The 19,380-nt window shown below is 51.7% G+C and overlaps 7 protein-coding genes across 7 annotated transcripts; 2 read left to right on the top strand and 5 right to left on the bottom strand.

The window, feature by feature from the left end:
• Window positions 1–803: 803 nt before the first annotated feature.
• ALTATR162_LOCUS6338 (uncharacterized protein) lies at window positions 804–2,042 on the bottom strand (the record flags this gene model as incomplete). The annotated part of the gene is made up of 2 exons (XM_043313959.1): window positions 804–1,626; window positions 1,684–2,042. The coding sequence occupies 2 exons, from the start codon at window positions 2,040–2,042 to the stop codon at window positions 804–806; spliced, it is 1,182 nt and encodes a 393-aa protein (XP_043169894.1).
• Window positions 2,043–2,941: 899 nt separating this feature from the next.
• Window positions 2,942–4,859, bottom strand: ALTATR162_LOCUS6337 (uncharacterized protein; the record flags this gene model as incomplete). The annotated part of the gene is made up of 5 exons (XM_043313958.1): window positions 2,942–3,101; window positions 3,176–3,440; window positions 3,489–4,413; window positions 4,459–4,750; window positions 4,810–4,859. The coding sequence occupies 5 exons, from the start codon at window positions 4,857–4,859 to the stop codon at window positions 2,942–2,944; spliced, it is 1,692 nt and encodes a 563-aa protein (XP_043169893.1).
• A 512-nt stretch (window positions 4,860–5,371) lies between these two features.
• ALTATR162_LOCUS6336 (uncharacterized protein) lies at window positions 5,372–6,226 on the top strand (the record flags this gene model as incomplete). The annotated part of the gene is made up of 1 exon (XM_043313957.1): window positions 5,372–6,226. One exon carries the CDS (start codon window positions 5,372–5,374, stop codon window positions 6,224–6,226), a length of 855 nt encoding a protein of 284 aa, XP_043169892.1.
• Window positions 6,227–6,392: 166 nt separating this feature from the next.
• ALTATR162_LOCUS6335 (uncharacterized protein) lies at window positions 6,393–7,910 on the bottom strand (the record flags this gene model as incomplete). The annotated part of the gene is made up of 3 exons (XM_043313956.1): window positions 6,393–7,621; window positions 7,675–7,762; window positions 7,812–7,910. 3 exons carry the CDS (start codon window positions 7,908–7,910, stop codon window positions 6,393–6,395), a joined length of 1,416 nt encoding a protein of 471 aa, XP_043169891.1.
• A 1,569-nt stretch (window positions 7,911–9,479) lies between these two features.
• Window positions 9,480–12,036, bottom strand: ALTATR162_LOCUS6334 (uncharacterized protein; the record flags this gene model as incomplete). Its single annotated transcript, XM_043313955.1, has 3 exons — window positions 9,480–9,818; window positions 9,883–11,915; window positions 11,967–12,036. The coding sequence occupies 3 exons, from the start codon at window positions 12,034–12,036 to the stop codon at window positions 9,480–9,482; spliced, it is 2,442 nt and encodes an 813-aa protein (XP_043169890.1).
• An 825-nt stretch (window positions 12,037–12,861) lies between these two features.
• On the bottom strand, window positions 12,862–15,375 carry ALTATR162_LOCUS6333 (uncharacterized protein; the record flags this gene model as incomplete). The annotated part of the gene is made up of 1 exon (XM_043313954.1): window positions 12,862–15,375. One exon carries the CDS (start codon window positions 15,373–15,375, stop codon window positions 12,862–12,864), a length of 2,514 nt encoding a protein of 837 aa, XP_043169889.1.
• A 314-nt stretch (window positions 15,376–15,689) lies between these two features.
• On the top strand, window positions 15,690–16,900 carry ALTATR162_LOCUS6332 (uncharacterized protein; the record flags this gene model as incomplete). The annotated part of the gene is made up of 2 exons (XM_043313953.1): window positions 15,690–15,714; window positions 15,768–16,900. The coding sequence occupies 2 exons, from the start codon at window positions 15,690–15,692 to the stop codon at window positions 16,898–16,900; spliced, it is 1,158 nt and encodes a 385-aa protein (XP_043169888.1).
• Window positions 16,901–19,380: the final 2,480 nt, after the last annotated feature.

Here is a 19,380-nt window from a genome sequence, read left to right as displayed (position 1 = left end):
CTCCCCAGCTCATCCAGACTAGACCTTGGTGGTAGTTGTCCCGATAGATCCCATTGCAGGTCTGGTGCATTTCTCAGTGATGGTGTTCGTCTTCCTCGGGGAAGACTGAGAACTCTTTGTACGACCTCGCCGCCTATGTTATCTTCTTCAAACCTCTGTCGACTAGGTGATGTTGGTGATTGGGGTGCTGTGGTGTGGCACTCGCTTGGGGCATGTCCATTTGGGCTCACTGACGGCACGCTGCCAGGTCTGGATGGTGGAAGAGGGACTTGGTTCTCAGGCCATGTGTCACTGTTGGCGCGCGATCTTACATTCAAGCTGTGCTGACGCGCGGCTGTTGCGTAGTCGAATGGGCTAGGTCGTGGTCTCGCCTGGGTCTGTTGTGCTTGTAGCTGGTCGCTGTTTGTGGGGGTTGGTAGTGTTGCCAATGGAGAGGAAGCTGAAGGAGCGGTGCCTGATGATACCCGAGAAGACCCCGTTTTGTGTGGCGTGCCGATTGCTGAATCGTGGGATGGGCTTTCGTCGAAGGACGGCGTTGGACTGGGTCGATTCATCGCTGGAGATGTAGGAGTTCGTAACAGTGAGTGTATATATTCTCAGTAGCGACGTGTGATGTGAACGTAGACAGTGAGCGCCACGAGATCGTTCAAGATTGTTGAAGAATAACGACGGGTGTTTAACAAATGCGTGCGGATAGAGTGTGTGGAAGTGATAGAAGACACCCATGTGGAAGAAGTAATGAGAGCCCTTTTAACAACCAGGCCTGCCACAGCTTTGTCATTGTCAATCATCGCAACTACCTACTATTGCACAGCCGTGCCTCCCTCCACATCTCGAACCGGCTCTTCAGGAAGTGCGAACATGGGCATCCTGCGACTTGGACTTCCTAAAGGGTTCTGTATGCCTTCCAAGGTCGCTGAGCTACGCCTTCTTACACTTTCTATCGACTGCTCGGACGTTGATGCAAGTACTTCAGCGGATGTGTTGTTTGCCTCTTCGACTTTCGCTCGTATACTAGCAAGCGCTGAGTCGTTGTTTTCGTAGGAGTTGTGGTTGTTGGGTGGTGATGGTTGTATATCTGGGGGAGCATGGTGCGACGACGATCCATGATTGGAAACTTCGGTATCACTGACTGGTATAGTATGACAATCCTGTGATTCTGTGTTTTGCTCTTTCGCAGGTGTGTTTTGCTCGGAAGGTCCTTCGCTGTCTGTCTTGGGTGTGGCTCGTTTTTGCCGCGCTCGTGCTATCAAGTCGTCGAATTCGGTTTTGTGTGACTTCGCATACCCATTGCCGTCAAAATCCTTCTTCATGATTTTGCTCTCTTTAGTGCCCGCCTTTCCACCGAGCGTCTGCTCCCATTCGTCTAACTCTCTCAGCAGCTGTCTTTTACTCTTCCGTACGCTCTCATCAGCGTCGCAGTTCGAGTTGTAGATGTTCAGCCACTCGATGTGTCGCCTCTTCATCAAGTCCTTTGTACCCCAGGTAGGTATGCCGATTTCTTGTAGCTTCTTGCGCAGCGCAGTCTCCTTCAACATAGCGTAGTTGAGCTGTGATAATCTGGTCGGCGGAGGCGATGGGTCTTTCTTTCGTATTTGGAAGGCGGGTGGAAAGGCGCTTTTAGTCCTGCAGTAAATCATAGTCAGCCGACTGATCTAGTAAGGAGGCGATATCTTTGCATACCTTGACCGAGTGCTGCGCCCCTGCGAAGCTTCAGGCCCAGTACATACGTCCAGATGATTGTAGACCAGCTCCGCCTTCATGGCCCTGTTGCACATTGGGCACTTGGCCATACCGTCTGGCATGAAATCTTCGTCGCCGTCGTCTTCGCTATCCGCGACCACCACTGGCGATCCATTTCTGTCTCCATTGCGCTGGCTTCTAGTTCGCGTTTGTCGCGACCGTGTATGCCTAACATTCTCCCCATCTTCCATATCCGTATCATCCAGTTTTCTCTTCTTCTTGCTAATTGCTGCAGTTTCCTCTTCCTTGTCTGCGCGCGCCAACTCCATAGCCTTCGGTCTCGCCTCTTGGAACCGCATCACCACTTCTCTGACCGCGATATTAGGCGCCAATTTGTCGCTGGAACATCCAGTCTTGCAGCTGGGACATTTCCCGTCTGCTGTGATGCATCTCCGTATACATATCGAACAGAACGTGTGACTACACGACGTGATGACAGGGTTGTTGTAGAACTCCTTGCAGACTTCGCAGCGCAACGCAGCCTCGAGCGGTTCGAAGGTGGGCAAGGATGTATTAATCCAATCGGTGGAGTCGGGGAGGTCGAAGGAAGAGTCCATGGGTCTATCGCAGACAGGAATCACTTGGGATGACAGGCAGTTGACAGACGTATCAATTTGGCTAGAATCCGACGCGCCGGCTTCGATCGCGTCACGTCGACCACGTGACTGCACTCGGGGTCTGATCGCTTTGTCATCAATGGAAGTGGGTCTCGATCGGGAAGTCGGGAAAAAGGCTAAAGCAGGTTGGTTTGACCTGCGCCGTTTGGACATGTTCCTGAATTGTACGTGGTTTTCTCATGCTGCTCGCAAGTTGAAGTCTTGGCTTGAGCAGATGCGAGTGAGACTGAGTTGGGTAAGAGCGTTTGCGCATACCCTTGGTTGCAAGACACAGATCAATGATGCATTAATCGTGCTTTCACTCTCACTTTGCACATTCTGAAAAGGTCCCCACATGTTACTAGTCTTTGTTATTATTCAAACCACTTGCTGCGCCCTAATGGATGTATCCTATCTCTCACATTGGCCAGACATACATGGCACAAGCGATTTATGAACGCCAGGCTATGCCAACTCCCTTCATGCTAGATTTCGTTTCCTCGTTACTGCTGTGTGCAGCCATCCCATCCGATAGCAGAAGCATGCTTTATCACAAGGGGACCGGATCACTACACCAGCATTATGCCCTCCAATATGCCTCTTCAGATCTTGAAAACGGTGCTCTTGCTCTTGATCCCATCGAACACACAGTTGTTATCAACAGGAACATATTGCTCTGTAATAGCCTTGATGATCTCCTGTGAAACGATCCCGCCCGCCAAGGCACCGATGTTGTGTAGTTCAGCACCACCCGCTCGCACACTGTGGTTTGGTCAGCCGACAAATTCCTGATATTATGCTGCAATGATGGTGTCAAGTATAGGTTGGTAACTTACAGCTCGCGTGCGTACTCTCCAATCTGTGACTTGATCGTGTCATATTCATCTTCTTCAATAGAGGCGTTTGCTTCTTTGACAAGATCGTTCGCGATCTTCAAGGCTATTCCTGTGAGCTTCTCTGAGTCGGTTTCGGGGTCGGTCTCTCCAGCGACACGGGGTGCTCCTCCTAGACCATCTTGGTAGTGTGTTGCAACAAACTCGTCCCAGGCTAGGAAAGCAATATACAGCGGGATCTGAGAGTCGGGAAAGGTGAGCATTTGAGCTATATCGTGTTAGCTCAGGTTGCGAATGTCTAAATTGGCTTACTCACCGATTGACTTCGCGCGGTCACCCCATTTGATCTTCTCGCCTGCTTGTACAACGTGAAACGGCCGTCCACGCACTAGTTTGATGTGTGCCGCGTTCTTGCAGAATGTCTCGATATCCTTCTCATCAATTGGCGTGCTTCGGTTAGCGTTACGCTCCAAGAAGCGGACGCTGTCTACCACCTCTGCCAGATCCTTTCGTGCTTTTGATTTGTACACGTTCTGCAGCTGGATGTAATCCGCCGACCGGGCCTTCATGTCGGGTACAGAGCCGGGAACTGGAAGGACGTTGTACTTGGTGTAGAACAGACCGATGGCGTTGGCAATTACCCAAAAGCTTGGTGAATCCTCGCGGACCAGAAGACATTCTGGCGCCGTAAAGATCTCTTTGACAGAACTGCTTGCTTGTGGTGGATTCAGGGACTTGAGGACTGCCGCCACTGCCTCGTCGAAGTTCTCTTCGCCACCTTCTGGGTTGTTGGTGTGCGCGGCTTGTGCTACCGATGTCCTGAACTCGGTCTTCTCCTTGTATGTTTGCGGCACCTCTCCGCCGTGGTCTTTCTTCCAGCGCTCAAGGAAGTGCAGCAGCAAGGCTATCCATGGCACATGCCCGTGATCTTCTGGCTTCATGTTGTCCAAGTCGGCCGTCTTCTCTTCCGCGTACTGTACGAGCTCTGGCCAAGGTCGTAATAGGCGCAGATCTGATGTGGTCTCGGGGCTAGGATGTGTATCTACGATGGGGAAGGCAGGAGGTAGGTGTACGGAGAAGTGGGCGTAGAAGCCGACTGAGTGGACATAGAATAGCGGAATAAGCGCGGCGCTTGCGTGGTTGGAGAGCTTAGCAAGGATTTCGGGACGAATAGGTGCGGTCGCGATGATGAGGGTATATGGTTGCAGAGCGTCAGGTTTCGCAAGCCAGGGTTCTATAGGCTACTTGGATCAGTGGGTGACGTGAGAAGACATGGTCTGGCCTACCTCTGTAATGAAATGGCCATCCACATCCGGGTTGAGTTCTTTGAGCAGGTTGCACGTATGTTCAGCCCGGTAGCCTCCCAGATGCTGGTCCTCTAGGAAGAAGTTCACGCCTAGATCTGCTTCGCTCACGATAGCAGAGTCCTGGATCGTGAAGTTGCCGATGCAAGGAAGCACGAGGTTCTTGAGTGTTTCTACACCAACAACACCTGGGCCGGAGTTGATGAGCAGGATATGCGAGTTCTCAAGTGCGATTTGGCCGGTAGCTCCCCAGAGGCGCAGTTGGCGGTCATATCTGGTCTTGTTAGAAGGTAATCGAGCAGAATGTAAATGCACGAGAAACCAGAGACTTACTTCCTCTCTTTGGCAGTCGGGCCCTGGATTGGAGGCGGAAGATCCTCCATTGTCGCGACTTTTGTACGACGAGTGTGAGGGCGAGAGAGATGTTTGCTCCAACACGACTGGGAGCTCAAGCTGCCAGGCACCAAACGCGTGCTGTCAGCCCGCGCGCTAAGGCAACATCCCTGTCGCGGGGTATCGGTGCTGGTGGGGCTCAAATCGTCATTTTGGCCGAACCCTCAATCATCTCGTCACGAGCAAATCATTCATTCCGTGCCGTCTCGTCGCGACTCTTGGTAAGATTTCAATTGACTTGATCGTTGCAAGTAAATTTGTATCTTGGTTCATGCCTTTGAAGCTGAACCACGTCTGGGCGGCCAATATAAATCAGCAAGCGCGCAGCATCAGTCATCTCAAGTCTCGACTGCCCCTCCGACCACTGTCAAATTCTAGATTACATATACAGCCGTCTAAAACTTACAACACCGGCAAATTTCCTTCTGCAAAACCTCTTCAGTCTCGCTATCCCTCCTGCAGAGCTTTCCACACCACGGGATTCCTTAGTCACGCCAAAACCATGACCGACACAACCGTTGAAGCCGCAAAGCGCGCTGCCGCACACCAAGCAGTAGCGGATCATTTCGATCCAGCAGCCACCCACGTTGGAATTGGCTCCGGAACAACCATTGTATACGTCGTCGAAGCCATCAAGGAGCGCTCCACGAATCCCAACATCCTCTTCGTACCCACAGGCTACCAATCGCGCCAACTCGTAGTCAACGCCGGCCTAACTGCCATCTCCTTCGACAGTCTCCCCGATCACGTAATGCTCGATGTCGCTTTCGATGGAGCCGACGAGGTCGATTCGGAACTCAACTGCATAAAAGGAGGAGGTGCATGCCTGTTTCAAGAAAAGCTAGTCGCTGAGCGCGCCAAGAAGTTTGTTTGTGTCGCAGACTACAGGAAGAGACAAGATCGTCTGTTGACCAACTGGCCAACGATACCAATCGAGGTTGCGCCGCTGTCTCAGCTCAAGGTCGCTGCTGCGCTTAAGATGCTTGGTTCAACGGGTCCTAAGCTAAGGACTACGCTACTCGAGAAGTCTGGGCCCCTGAAAACGGATCAGGACTTTTACATTATCGATGCCCCGTTCCCCGCACTGCTCACTTCCGCCGACGTCGCAGCTGGCAAAGGCAAGGGCGACGGAACAGATGGTACATGGGAGGTCAACACTATCAGCAAGGCGATCAAGGGCTTGACTGGTGTATTGGAGGTTGGCATCTTTTCTGGTCTCAACGGAATCGATGCGCAGCAACTTCGCGAGCAGGATCAGTTGACCAAGACCGTACGGGGTGGTCAGAAGCCTGTCGCTGTCTACTTTGGCATGGAGGATGGAAGCGTCAAGATGCGGACAATCGAGGGAGAGAAATAGGCATGTAGCCCATATAAAGCGTAAAGAGTGCAACAGGTGAACATGTATCATTCGTAGCTGGAAAGCGAACCTTATCCCAAACAGAGCTCATGGGCTCGCGAATTGCCTTCGCAGAAAGTAACCTTCTTTTCTTCTCTTTTCCTTTCCCCCATGCAGGAGTACCCATTTACAAGGCAGTAGCAGTCACGTAAATTGTCGTGGTAACAACCTCAACATCCGTCACAGTGACGCACTTCCATCCCTTGGGGCACGACGCCTCAGTCGGCGCAGGCGCGTTCGCAGACGAAGGACCGACGGTAATGGTAGAGACGGGCACCTTGGAAAAGGTGGTTGGCTTTGTGGGCGCCGGAGGAGCAGCCGAGGCCTCAACGATAGGGGGGCTCTCGTACTGGTCGTCCACTGTAGGCATGGGTGCAGCAGGTGTAAGCTTGTCAGCTACAGGCGTAGGAGTAGCTTTCGCAACCTTCTCTTCCTTCTTCACCGAGCTAGTCTTTGGCGCAGCATCCACGACACCACCACCTACAGTGGCCATGATCTTGCCAACATCAATGCTCTTCTTAACGGGAGTAAGGATCTTGCCCTTGTTAGGGGGACCTTTGAAGTTCATAGCTGTGCATTGAGCATTGATGTCCTTGCACTTGTCCTGCCAGATCTTGCAGCCTGCGTTGCCGGTTGCGGGGCTAGTGTTGAAGCACACATCGCTCTGGTCCCAGCAATCTGTGGCAGAGGCCCAGCAGCCCTTCTCCGTATCGTACGAAGGGACTTCCTTGCCGCACCAGTTTGCGTTCTCCATGATGCAGCCCTCGGGCTTCAGACCATCGGCTTGAGTGGTCGAGGCCTTTTGTGTGCTGCCAGCTGTGAGCTTGGCGACCTTGGGGCCAGGGACCACGTATTCGCTGCCGGGTGTGTTGTAGATATTGAAGTCAGTAGACGGCTGACCGTACTTCACGTAGCCAGGGATGGAAACAGTGCTCTCAGGTACTAGGTTTCCGCTGCTCTCAAGGAAGATCTGCGCGCAACCAGTGTAGAACTGAGGGTCATTGTCGTTTGCGGCATGGAGAGCAAGGATCTCGGGGCGGGCAAGATAATCACCTCCCTCAAGGCCCTTGGGAAGGTTCACGTTCAACAGACCCTTGTTGTCGATGATCTCGTCAGTGCACCAGCGGTCTGTGGACGCGTCGTAGCCATGGTCGAAGATCTTGAACCAGCCATCACCAGCAGCCTTGTCGGTGCTAGCATCGGCAACCTTCTTCAGGTAAACGGCACAAGGACCCTTGTGGCCACGGTCAAGGCGCTCCTTGCTAGGGTCGTTGGGCCATGAACGGATCTCGAACGTGAGCAGGGCACCATCCTTAACGGGCTGGACGCGGGAGACTCCTTTGGTACCACCGACATCTAAGGATCGATCGTTAGCGTTGCATCGGAAAGAGTGATGTAAAAGAACCTACTGCAGGCCATGTCCTCGCTATCGAGACTGGCAATGGGGCTGCTGGCTTTCGCAGCGTTGGGGTTCATGCGGATGGCAACACCATCACCCTGATTTCTGTCAGTATATACTACGTATGAAATGACTGGCAAAACAAACTTGAGGCATGCCATCGACGAAGAAGTCGGTGAAGACGGTGTGGGCAAGGGCAACAGGGGCCGAGGCCAGAGCGGCGAGAAGCATAGATTGGGTCTTCATCGTGACTGTTTTTCGATTGTTGTTCGTAGTAGAGGTATTGTACTTGTATTTTTCGACAAGATATCTGTGATAGTATGACACACGGCGAGGACGTTTGGTCACTAGGACTCAATGTGCAGAAGAATAAGTGAATGAATGAATAGGCCGACTAGCGACACTGAAGGAATGGAATGAGCAGCAAAGCGCCCTAGAAGGAGAGACAGGAAGTTGGGTTTTGAAGAGAAGATCTTCGTGTGGTCAAAGGTGAAGAAGAAAAGCCAGTTCGAGCGCGGCGGCTCGTAGCTTTTGATTCAGATGAGCTCAGCCTAGACCAGTGGTGCATATCCGCCGTATCATCAGTACACCTGACTCCTACAGACATCGATATCCCTGTGTTGTGCATCCGCTTTGCCGCCGCTACGGATTTGGTTCCTTGCAACAGATCGCAGGGCGTTCGAGCCCGCTGTTCTGTTTCCTAGCAGTAACGCTGGATTCCGAAGATGCAGTCAGCCTCAGGCACCATCGGCCAATCAAAACACAATTGAGGTTGTGCCGCTGAAACATGAAACACAAACGAGCTATTTTAGCGGGACCCTAATCGGGGTTTTGGCAAGCTCACCCGCTAGATGGCGCTTTCTCAGACGACACTAACTCAGGTACCGCGCCTTCATTAAACAACTTTGCGCCTTTGCGGGTCGATCTCGTTGTCGGCCATGTGCACATGAAGCCGCCGTAGAACGTCAGAAGCGGGGTTATCGATACAGACTGCCGATGCCAGGAGTGAGCGCATCCACTCCTTTCCTGGGCGCTACCCATCGTCGAACATGGTGAGTTCTACGAACTTTGGTTCAGGAGGCAGCTTGCGGTGTTGGCGGATTAGGCTGCCAGTAATGTAATTTCGCGAACCATCCACATTGCAAATCTCGGCCTGATGCCAAGAGTACCCGCAGCTTCTCCTGGGGTCATGTAGGATGCCAAATTGCGGCGAGGTCCCACCCTTGAGAGTGTTTACACTGCAAAACACAATCTGGCTATTAGACGCAAACTATGAAAACAGACGTTTCGTGATGTCACCGTACAGGAGGGCGGGCAATTGTGATGATATACGTCTTGTCTTGGAGGCGTGCACATATGGTTTCCTGCTGCTGGCTCCCCGTGAAATTATGAGTTGTGCCACAACGAATTGGCCTGATAGCCGTCGTCGGTTCCCGAATCTCGCAGGACTACCCTGGGGCCGAGAATTATCGTCGCTGTTGGTTTTCAAAAAGAACAACAAAACAACACATCAAAGCTGCCCGGGTAGCCCTGGCATGTCACGACTTCAAACGTTGGCAGACCCCAACCGCTCCTTTAAAACGCATGTACCATACCCGACTGCCAAGGCACAGAGATGTAGTGGAAGCGCAAAAGTATCCTACTTCTCGTGGAGTGCATCGGATGCCAAAAATCGACAAAGAGCTCCTGCGGAAAACCCCAGGCTGATGCTGATGCTGCAGTATAAAGCAGCAGAGTCATGAGCGCGTCGTTGACTGGCTACAGCCTCCAAATCGTTTCAATATCCCGTGTTCAATGGAAGACATGCCGCGCAACTTAGCCGTACGATGGCCTCTTGAGAGTCGGTGATACATGGGGAGATTGCGGGTACACGTCCATGCTCACATGCTGCACATTTTGCGTTGACCCTGGAAGGGCTGCCTGTGCCTCCGCTCTCTCTAGAATACCCTTGATGACATTCCTAAAATTGGTCGAGTCTCGGAAGCCTGGCGCCACATGTTGTGTCACCGCACCGAACCTTCGTGTGGCCCACTTTACGTCCGAAACTTTGATCCCATAAACATGACGGAATGGGAGCTTGCTGAAGCAAATCTCAATACCTTCAGAGAAAACCACGCCCTCACGCTGCTGATTGAGGCAGCATAGAATGGATGGCTGTAGAGGTGAAAATACGAAGTCAGTGTATGTCTCATATGCATCTCGTACAGTCACCACTTACCTCATATCCATGTTCAGCATGCTCAATCCCTATCTCGCGAAGGCCTTGCTTCACAGCATCTATCAACCATTGGCTGCCTCTTTTAGTCAAAAAATGCAGTTTCTTTGAGTCGCCCAGTGAGTTGGTTGGCAGCTCACGCTCAGACAAGCGTCTGCCGATGTAATTCGCCATTCGTACAGTATTCATATAACGATCCAGTTGAACAGCGTCCGTAGGGCAGAAAAGAGGATCCCAAGGCAGTGGCCATGAGCTCAAAGAAATCAGAGGCCCCAGGAGAAAGCCCTCTGATATCATGAGAGCGTACGTTGGCCGAGGCGCTATAGTGAATGACGGACGCCTCCCGGGATGTGGTGGCATTGCATCGTGACCAGCAAATCCAGGCGTCTCGTAGACATGGTGTTTGACAGACATCATTAAATTGCTCTTTTCAACGACGTTTGTAGATGCGAAAATACTGGTTGGGTCCAGATTGAGCTTGAGGGAATTCTCGATTCTCTTGAATACCCACAGCCAGTGGTCGACGAGCTTTATCTCAGCAGCCACTTGTCGAGTACGGTCGCGTGCTACACCGAAGCGCCCAATAGACCCTTCATAAGCAACACTGTATGCAAGAGCGGCGTTCGTATGTTCCTGCGTGTGCAGACATACGTCTCCTAGCCACCGTGCGGCAGCTATGTCACCATCATCCAGGTTCTGGCGATTGAGATAAATTCCGTTGAACACGCTTTCGAACATACGTTTTGCTTTGGTAAACTTCCCAGTATAGGAAGCGCAGACTCCAAGTAGGTGTCTAAGAATGCGTCGATCAGGCTGGGTCCCAGACGTGCATGTTTGTCCACGTTCTACAGCGGCCAACTGGTCTTCGAGGAGTTTTTCTGCCGTGACGAAGTCACTCTGAGACCACGCAGCCACAATCCGGTGTGCCGTCCATTCAAGGTCTATCGTGACTGATATGTCTTTTTCATAATACGACGGAGGCGCAGCAGATGTTTCTGTCACATCTGTGACTGAAGGCACAGATGGGGGAGGTCTGGTCGGCTCCACAGACACTATCGTAGCGGGATTGTCCACGGGTATAACGGAAACCGCAGCGCTTGGAGGCGGGACTAGGACGCGTCTAGTCGCGGAGCCTGCGGGAGTTGCAGGCAAAGACGATGGCTGTGGTTCCATATACAGCGACGAGGCTTCTGATTCGGAATGCCATGAAGACGTTTGCAAAGAGGTGGTAGAATGGCCTCGAGCGGTAGCTGAAGGAGCTAGGTAGATAGGCTGGTCTTGTGTTATCGGTGGGCTTGATACGAGAGGGTGCTCTGCAAATGGAGCTGGGGAACTTCGATGCACAGGCGTATTGATGGCCGGTACGTCAAGTCTATGCGATTGTTCCTCGAAGTCGAATTCGGGAAGAGCTGTGCCAAGATCTTGCGGCATAGTTGCAAAGAACCCGTCCTCTGGCCGCTCTTCCAAGAGCCTCCCTTCATTGACAGCTTTAACAAGCCAGTCTACAATGACATCTCGGTAACTCAAAGCCTGCTGCTGAGAAACTCCCACATCTTCGAGATCGCGGAGGATCTGACTCCACGCTTCCCCGTCGTCTTCGTCGTTATCCGCTATGCCCCCAGATGTGAGCCTTCCAATGGAAGCGATGCTTTCTTCGCGATGGCCGCCTTTGTAGTCCTTCTCCAACCTCTCCAACGCTTCCAGTATAAGAACCTGGCTATCGTGTATCAAGGACGTGTAGAAGCTATTAAGCATCGACACGCTGGCGATAAGGCGCTCTCGTAGATTTCGCGAACGGTCGGGGTCGTACTTGAGGCGGTCCCATGCGCGCTTACTCTTCGTATCGAGCCCGTTGTAGTGCAAGACAAGCTTGTCTAACTCCTCGAGTACTTCGATGCATGGTTCGTACGCATCGATAAGCTGCTGTCGCTTGTTCTCGGGTATCTTGTCATACTTGTCTTGTATGTCCTCGAGTAGATTAGATAGCGTTCTAGCTTGCGACGTGAGAGTCTTGTATTCGCCCGAGCAGTCGCGACCTGTCTTAAGTTCAGCTTACTGAGAGCTACGAAGCGTGGGGCAAAGCGGACAGTTCTTGTATACCCTGCCAGCTAGCTCGCATAGCTTGAGAACATCTCCAATACTGATGCCGAAACTCATCCTCTTAGCTAGTGGAGACGTTGCACTGCCAAAATGGCGCGGCGCATCGCATCACCGGCAACCATTTCACGTGTAGCAAGGCGAATGTATACGGCTGGAGGCCTGATCGTGTGGCTTGGAGGGGGACTACTTGATTGGAAGTCGGGACGGGAAAGAGCTCAGCTCGCCCAAACGATGCGACAGCACCTGCAGGTGGGCAGGCCGCAGATAAGAAAACAAGGTGTATAGCTTCATTTCGTTTATGTTCATTTTGTCTCGTTCAGCGATTTGCATATAGTTATGGTATTGTATCGCATACTGCAGATGCTAGAGTATGGGTTCAAAGGACCCCTTGACGTCACCTGACGGGAGACACGTGCACTAGATCAAATGCGACTTAGTCCAAATTCTCACATCCAGATGTTGTGGTATCGTACAGTGGTCGCACAACATCGAAGTACAATACAGACGGCCTTATCGCGCAGCAAGAATCAACGCTATATTTGCTTTTACCTTAACCTCCTTCTCAAAACTATGATGCTCGCTCTCAAACATCGGAAAGCCGCATCACAGCTATGTCCATTGAGCTCCATAAACGTCTCAGGCGACTGGTGAATGACAGCTAATGACACACACATTGTTTACATTCATGTATCTGTTTTGTGGCGGAGACTATGCTCAATGATCGCTGTTAGAGAAGGGATAGTGGGTATAGACCAGACAACCGGCATAAAGCTATTGTACGTCTTCAAGCTCATACGTTGGTTCAAAGATGGTGCAGAACACAAGTGCTTTCATAAAATACCGCATTGTGAGACTGGTATATTGCTATCTGCGTCAAAATGTTCAGCCCAAGTTGAACTCGCTCGCCATACCCGCATGACGCATAAACTTCTCCTTCGCACGAACCGCCTTCCTCATCTTCGCCGCCTCGTCCGTATCCTGACCCTCCGGAAGATCCAGATCCACAACCGCCCTCTTCGACGCACCAGTATCAGCCTTGCGACTGGCAAGGTCCACCTTCGCACCACCGCGCACCCTGGCAGGTGTCTTGTCGTTGCGTCCAGCACCTGTTCGTTGTCCCGGAATTTTCATTCCAGATGGTCGCTCACGGAGAGCGAAGGCCTTGGCCAAATGACCTAGGTGAAGCGACTTGATGTCGAAGTATTGGCGTTCGTCAGCAACGTGAGTTGCGTACGCGCGAATGTGACTCTGGAAGGCTCTTCGGGCGGCTTCAAGGCGAGCGGGGGATGCTAGAGCCCAACGCTCAACCGCAAGCTGGAGGTCGGTGGCTTTGTCCATGTAGGCGTTCTTCTCCATTACTCCGCTTGTTACCAGGCCTCGGTTGAGGATATCGTCGGCGTCTTGACGTGAGATGTGGACTCCAGCTTCTGTGTCTTTCCTATCTGACTTGAGGATATCGACGTAGCCTTCTTCAGTTCCGGGCATCAAGAAAATGCAAGCCCGTCCGTCGCGACCTGCACGCGCGGTACGACCGATACGATGCAAATGGTCCTCCCGGGCGAAAGCAGGATCAAATTCGATGACTAGGTCGACGTTCGGAAGATCGAGACCACGAGACGCGACATCGGTAGCGATGAGGACGGAAGGGTACTTATTCTTCGTAAATTGAGCGAGTGTTGATGTTCGCACGGATTGTTGGAGTGAACCGTGGAGACGATATGCTGTTACTGTGTGCGTCTTTGCAGAGAGTACGGGTGACTCTGCACCCGTTACTGTGAGCTTGGTCGGGTCAGATTGCGCTATCGCTTTTGCTTTCTTTGGCTTCTTCTCTGTGCCTTCAACTGCCTCCTCGACCTCTTTCTCCTCTTCTTCTGTGTCTTCCTTCTTCTTCGTCTCGGTGATCCCTTCAATTTCGCTGGTGAGCATGTCAAAATGAAAGTCGACAGAGTCAGCACACGAGATGAAGACGATGGCCTTCATCACCGATCCTTTTCGTGCGAAAGCCCGCTTCAGATAGGCTATCAAAGATACTAATCTGAGCTTCGGTGCCACCACTGCGTATGACTGCTTCAATTGCGCTGGTGCAAAGAATGACTGATCGTCTTTTGCCTCGACCGTTTCTGCTCCCTTTTCTGATGGATCGGCTCGAATGTGTACTGCGTCTTTCAGACTTATCTGTCCAAGTCTCTCCACGTCCATTTTCATGGTCGCAGAACAGAGTACTGTTGTGCGCTTCTCCGGCAGCCCAGGTATTCTCGAATGCTCGTCTTTCTTTGCGCGCATTCGTAGATTCAGTGCGCCTACAATCTTCTGGATCTCCTGCTCAAACCCGAGCTCCATCAACCGATCGCCTTCGTCCAGAACAAGCCACCTGACATTGCTCACATCCAAAGCTTCTGTGTGCTCCAGGTGATCGACCAACCGACCCGGTGTCGCGACCAAGATGTTGATGCCCTTCCGTAATCGTGCCTTTTCAGACTTCTTCTTCTCACCACCAATGACGGTCGTAGCCACAAGCCAATGCGCGCAGCCTAAAATCTTCTCTAGTACGGTCGCAATTTGCTTGCTTAACTCGCGTGTTGGCGCCATGATGATGGCAAACAGACCCGAGTTTCTCTGTACATTGTCGTCGACTTTCCGCTTCCTCATGTTCGCGGACAGCTCCATAAGTCTTTGCACGATTGGTAGCAAGTATGCCAGCGTTTTTCCCGAACCAGTCTCGGCCTGTATGAACGCATCTGAGTCGTCTTTGACGAGTTGTGTTATCGCGGCCTTTTGAATCGCGGTAGGCGCCTTCAACCCCATCTTATTTAACAGGTGCGTCGCCAGCGTCGTAGACATGCCAAGAGATGTGAAGGTATCCAGCTCGCTGCTGAGTGGTGCGTTAGAAGGTTCAACGGACGCATCGTCTTCGCGGCGTTCGTTCGCTTCCGGCTTCGTCTTTGATGTGGGATTGTAGGTGAACAGCGAAGAAATGACCTGCTTTCCACCCTTTGGTGCATTATTCTGCTCGCTTGGTCTCTTCGCAGGATTCGGGTTCGGGTTCGATTGTGGTCTGAAATTGGCATCGTCTGTCTTTTCGGTCGTCCTTGGCCTAAAATCCCCGCTCACACGCGCTCGCTTTACGGGCCTGTCGCCAGCATCGGGAAACTCTGGACTCTTGGACACGCGTGCCGTCCTTGGGCCTAGCTCTATGCGGTTCACGTTTGTCGCATTATCAACCGTCTTCTTCGGTACAGTCTCGCCGTTTAGTCGTGCTGTAGCCTTTGTATGCCAGTTCTGGGCCGCCTTCTTCGCAGTGAGCCGGCTCTTCCAGTTGCCGCCCTTGAAGGTCGGTTTCGCTATTATGCCGCTGTCTGGTATGGAAAAGTTGAGGAGCATGCCATCGTCAGCCATCTTGTCCTATGTCGTCGCGTGTGGTCGTGAGTACGGCGGGGTGTAGATGCGAAAGAGTTCGAAATCTCGAACCTGGGATCTTTTTAGTGGGGCACTAGGCTTAGATGGGCTTTCCCCCCATGATGGGACCTTCAGCGCAGAAACGAGTCGTCTTGACCTTTCTCAACTTGATGACCATGGCTGCCCTCTCGCTGACTCCTTGCGCATCGTCCGCTTTCAAGTTGCGAGGGGACGCTTCTCGCATCCTCCCCATTTTTGCGCGATCCAACGGCTAAGAGAGGGCTCTGTCCGCGACACCTCCGCAACTCTCCGCAATGGCATCACTCCGTTTTGCTGCCGGTAAATGTGCTCCTCGATACAGGCCATTGAACCAAACAATTAACACTATGCAGTGCCGATAGTACGACGATGCCTCTCAAGAAGCTCTCCGCGTCCATTACAAGCTCATACAAGCCATGGCATCCGGTGCCTGGCTACGAGCCCATCACTGCGTAATACCTCGTCAGCAGCGCAGATGCAAATCTTCCGCGATGTCGCGCCGTTGCGCGACTACAGCCGACGTCTTCGCTCCGCCAATCGCACAGTTGGCCTTGTCCCAACCATGGGTGCCCTACACGAGGGCCATGTCTCGCTCATGCGACACGCAGCCGCTGAGAACACCGACGTCTTCGTCACCATCTACGTGAACCCTACACAGTTCGGACTGAACGAGGATCTCGCCTCATACCCGAAGACATGGGAAGCAGATATGCAGGTGTTGGAAAAATTGAACCAAGAGCTGGCAACCGCAAACCAGGGACGTGTAACAGCTGTGTTCGCACCAACCACAAAGACAATGTACCCTACACTGCCGCCCGATAGCAGTATACCGGGTGCAGGAAGCTTCATCGAGATGCGCCCGCTTGGCCAGCTTCTTGAGGGCGCGTCAAGACCTGTTTTCTTCCGCGGCGTAGCAACAGTCTGTATGAAGCTCTTCAACATCTGCGCCCCAGATCGCGTCTACTTCGGCCAGAAAGATGTCCAGCAAACCCGCGTCATAAAGCGGCTGATTCAAGACTTCCACTTGGACATGAATCTGCGCATTGTTCCTACCTCTAGGGAATCAGACGGACTTGCACTATCTTCGCGCAATGTGTATCTCGGTGCACGGCGTCGCAATGTTGGCATCGTTCTCAACCAAGCGCTTCGCAAAGCAGAGCTACAGTACAAAAATGGTATGAGGCTTCGGAACGACGTCCTCTGGCCTGCGTTCGACCACGGCGACATGACACTGCTCGAGCAAGAGCAGATGGAACCCAGCAAACGCGCCAAGTTTGAGGTCGATTACATTAGTCTTGCAGACCCTGACACCATGGAGGAGATTGATCAAATCGACGATTCGAAAGGTGCCATTCTCAGTGGTGCGGTAAAAATGCTGCCGGTCGAAGAACCGCAAGACGGTGAGGATTTAGGTCAGCTGGATGCTGAAGGTCGTCAGGTACCTGTGCGCTTGATTGACAACATAGTTTTGGACCCAATGAGATAACCAAATCTCATGTATACAGCTGGTTATGAATGAGAAGGGATGCATCACATTCAGGGGTGCGAGTATCTGATGTAATTGTAAATGCACTGCACTGCCTGTGTATCCATCGGATGCTACAATAGCACCGGACTGTTCCTGAACCGATCTGTTCTCGTCATACATCTTGTCATGACATGTTCGTATAGTCCCCTTGCATCTCGGTTTTGCTGGGACTTTCTGATCACAAGAACTGTTGCTCCCTCTTATTACTACAAAGCGAATACTATTGGAGACCCAGACTGCAACCTTCCGGCACACGATGCCCCTTTGCGGGGGCGACTTCACGCACTCGTAACTGATAACAAGCGATGTCTCAACGCATAGTCACTCCATACTTTGCCTCTTCTAGTTCATTTCCAGATTTACCTTAGTTGCCGGCCTCGTCAATCCGTATCTGCATGATATCATGGAGGCTACAGAGAGAGGCGGTGGAGGAACAAGAGAGGAAGATGGTAGTGGAGTTGTAGGCAGTTTACTTGAGGTGCGTTATGCCAACGCTTTGCTTCTATGAACACATGGGATATACGTAAGATGCAGGATACATTCACAAATCGAGCAAAGACCAAGCATGCGGAGTAGCGGACGGAGAACTGAAACGCAGGCTTTCAACCTTCTTCTCACTTGTTATGCAACGGGTGTATCACGTCAGGATGTAAGAATATAAGGCGTGGTTAAATAAGCATATTTCTAAGAAACGTCGTGGTAAACGATTATTGCGGTAGCCGTTCTTCTGAACTCCACAGAGGAATCAGAGTATACCTACGCAGTCAACTCCACATCAACGAGTACCCAAGCTGTCACGCGCGTACTCTCCGCTGTCTGACCCGACATGGTGAGATGTGATGGGAGCGTTGCCTTGAACATGTCCACAGGTTGGATTCGCTTGCCCGTGTGTTTAGTTATGGGTTGTTGTTTCTTGTAGATTGCTATTAAGATGAAGAAGGACTTCATTCGCGGTTCGGAATAAAATGTACACGGAACGTGACATTGTGAGTGGCTTTGAAGAGACGAGGCCTCCAAGCATAGGTCGGCCCGTGAAAACGAACTGCAAGCCGTCTTCAGCTGCTCCAGAAGGTCAGTACACCGAACTCATCAGCACAAACCTGTTCTTCGACACGTCTGTTTAAGCTTTCGGTCGTTCCCCTACTTCGAATGCTCACTTTACCAAGAACCGCTTCATCTCCGTGACTGCAGTCTGCAAGCCATTGTAATCCTTCATCTTCGCCTCTACCCGTCCGCCCGTCTACCACCAACATAATCTCATCATAGATATCTTACGCACAGCATCATCGAAGCCGTAGACCCCAGCGGCCCGCATATCCACAAGCAAGCCTGCTCCTCCACCACCAACATCTCTTTAAGCGCCGGCAATGCTAATCAAAGATCGTCCCTGCATGCTTCCATCCTCTTTCCAGAAGGTAGCTGGAAGAGAGAATGCTAATTTTGGTGACGGGTGGCTTGACGTGGTTGTCGTATAGCTGTCCGATTGGTGGATAAAAGGCTTTGTGGCGTTCCCGAGTACCGGTGGGAGATTTCAGAGTGATAGGCGGAAGTGAGAGGCTTGATACATGTTTAAGAGATGCTCCGGCGGTTTTCAGCTATGTGGAAATACATCTTCAACATCGGAGATGACATGCGAGATGTGGAGATAATGGTGTGGCAAGTGGGCTGAAAATATCAGTTGAGGATTGCGGATGGAGTGTGAGCATGACGGGAATTCTGGGAAGATGTTTCGACGGAGAAGAGTAGGGAAACTTCGGATAGAAAACAGAGGAGAAGAGATACTCAGAAAGACACAAAAACAACAAGACGGCCTCGGAAACAGACGGTGTGCTCGATCGATGAGTTACGATGCTCCCCCAGCACGGCGCATGTTCCAGATACCAACGCAGGTGCAAAGTCATGTTTCCTGATAAGAAGTATGAATACAAGCAACAAGCGTGTGGAAATGATGCGACGCTTGCGGCTGATTTATTGGAACCGTTTCATCATCGTCATGGCACGTACGTAGTGACCGACTGGGCACTTCACCCTTCATAGACATGTCGGGGGCTAAGATTGTCTAGTCAACCACACGAAACAGAGTGTAGGGTTGAAGAATTTACAGAGACTTTGAAGAACGAGGTTGGAGATACGATGAAGAAAGCGCACATGAAGTGGCCGTAAGGTTAGTGGCACGGTAACGTCATCTTCAAGATCGAGCAGAGCCCAAGCTCCAAACTTCATCGTTGCGCTTATGTCGCGTCTTTAATTTACTCGTCTCAGGAATAATGCAAAATCAATGCGTCAGTTTTCGCCAAACATGCTACAGTAACCTCTCAACATACTGATATGTCACCAGACGCTGTCTGAGGCTTCCAAATGCTTACTATTCGGTCCGAGATCCAGTGAAAACCCTCACCTGGATCACCTTCAAATTATTCTGCATACTTACAGTTACG

The sequence above is a fragment of the Alternaria atra genome (genome assembly GCF_907166805.1).
Source record: "Alternaria atra isolate CS162 genome assembly, contig: 25, whole genome shotgun sequence".
Lineage (NCBI taxonomy): Eukaryota > Fungi > Ascomycota > Dothideomycetes > Pleosporales > Pleosporaceae > Alternaria > Alternaria atra.
The sequence above is the reverse complement of the archived record's forward strand: the minus strand, read 5'-3'. Positions and strand labels throughout refer to the sequence as shown.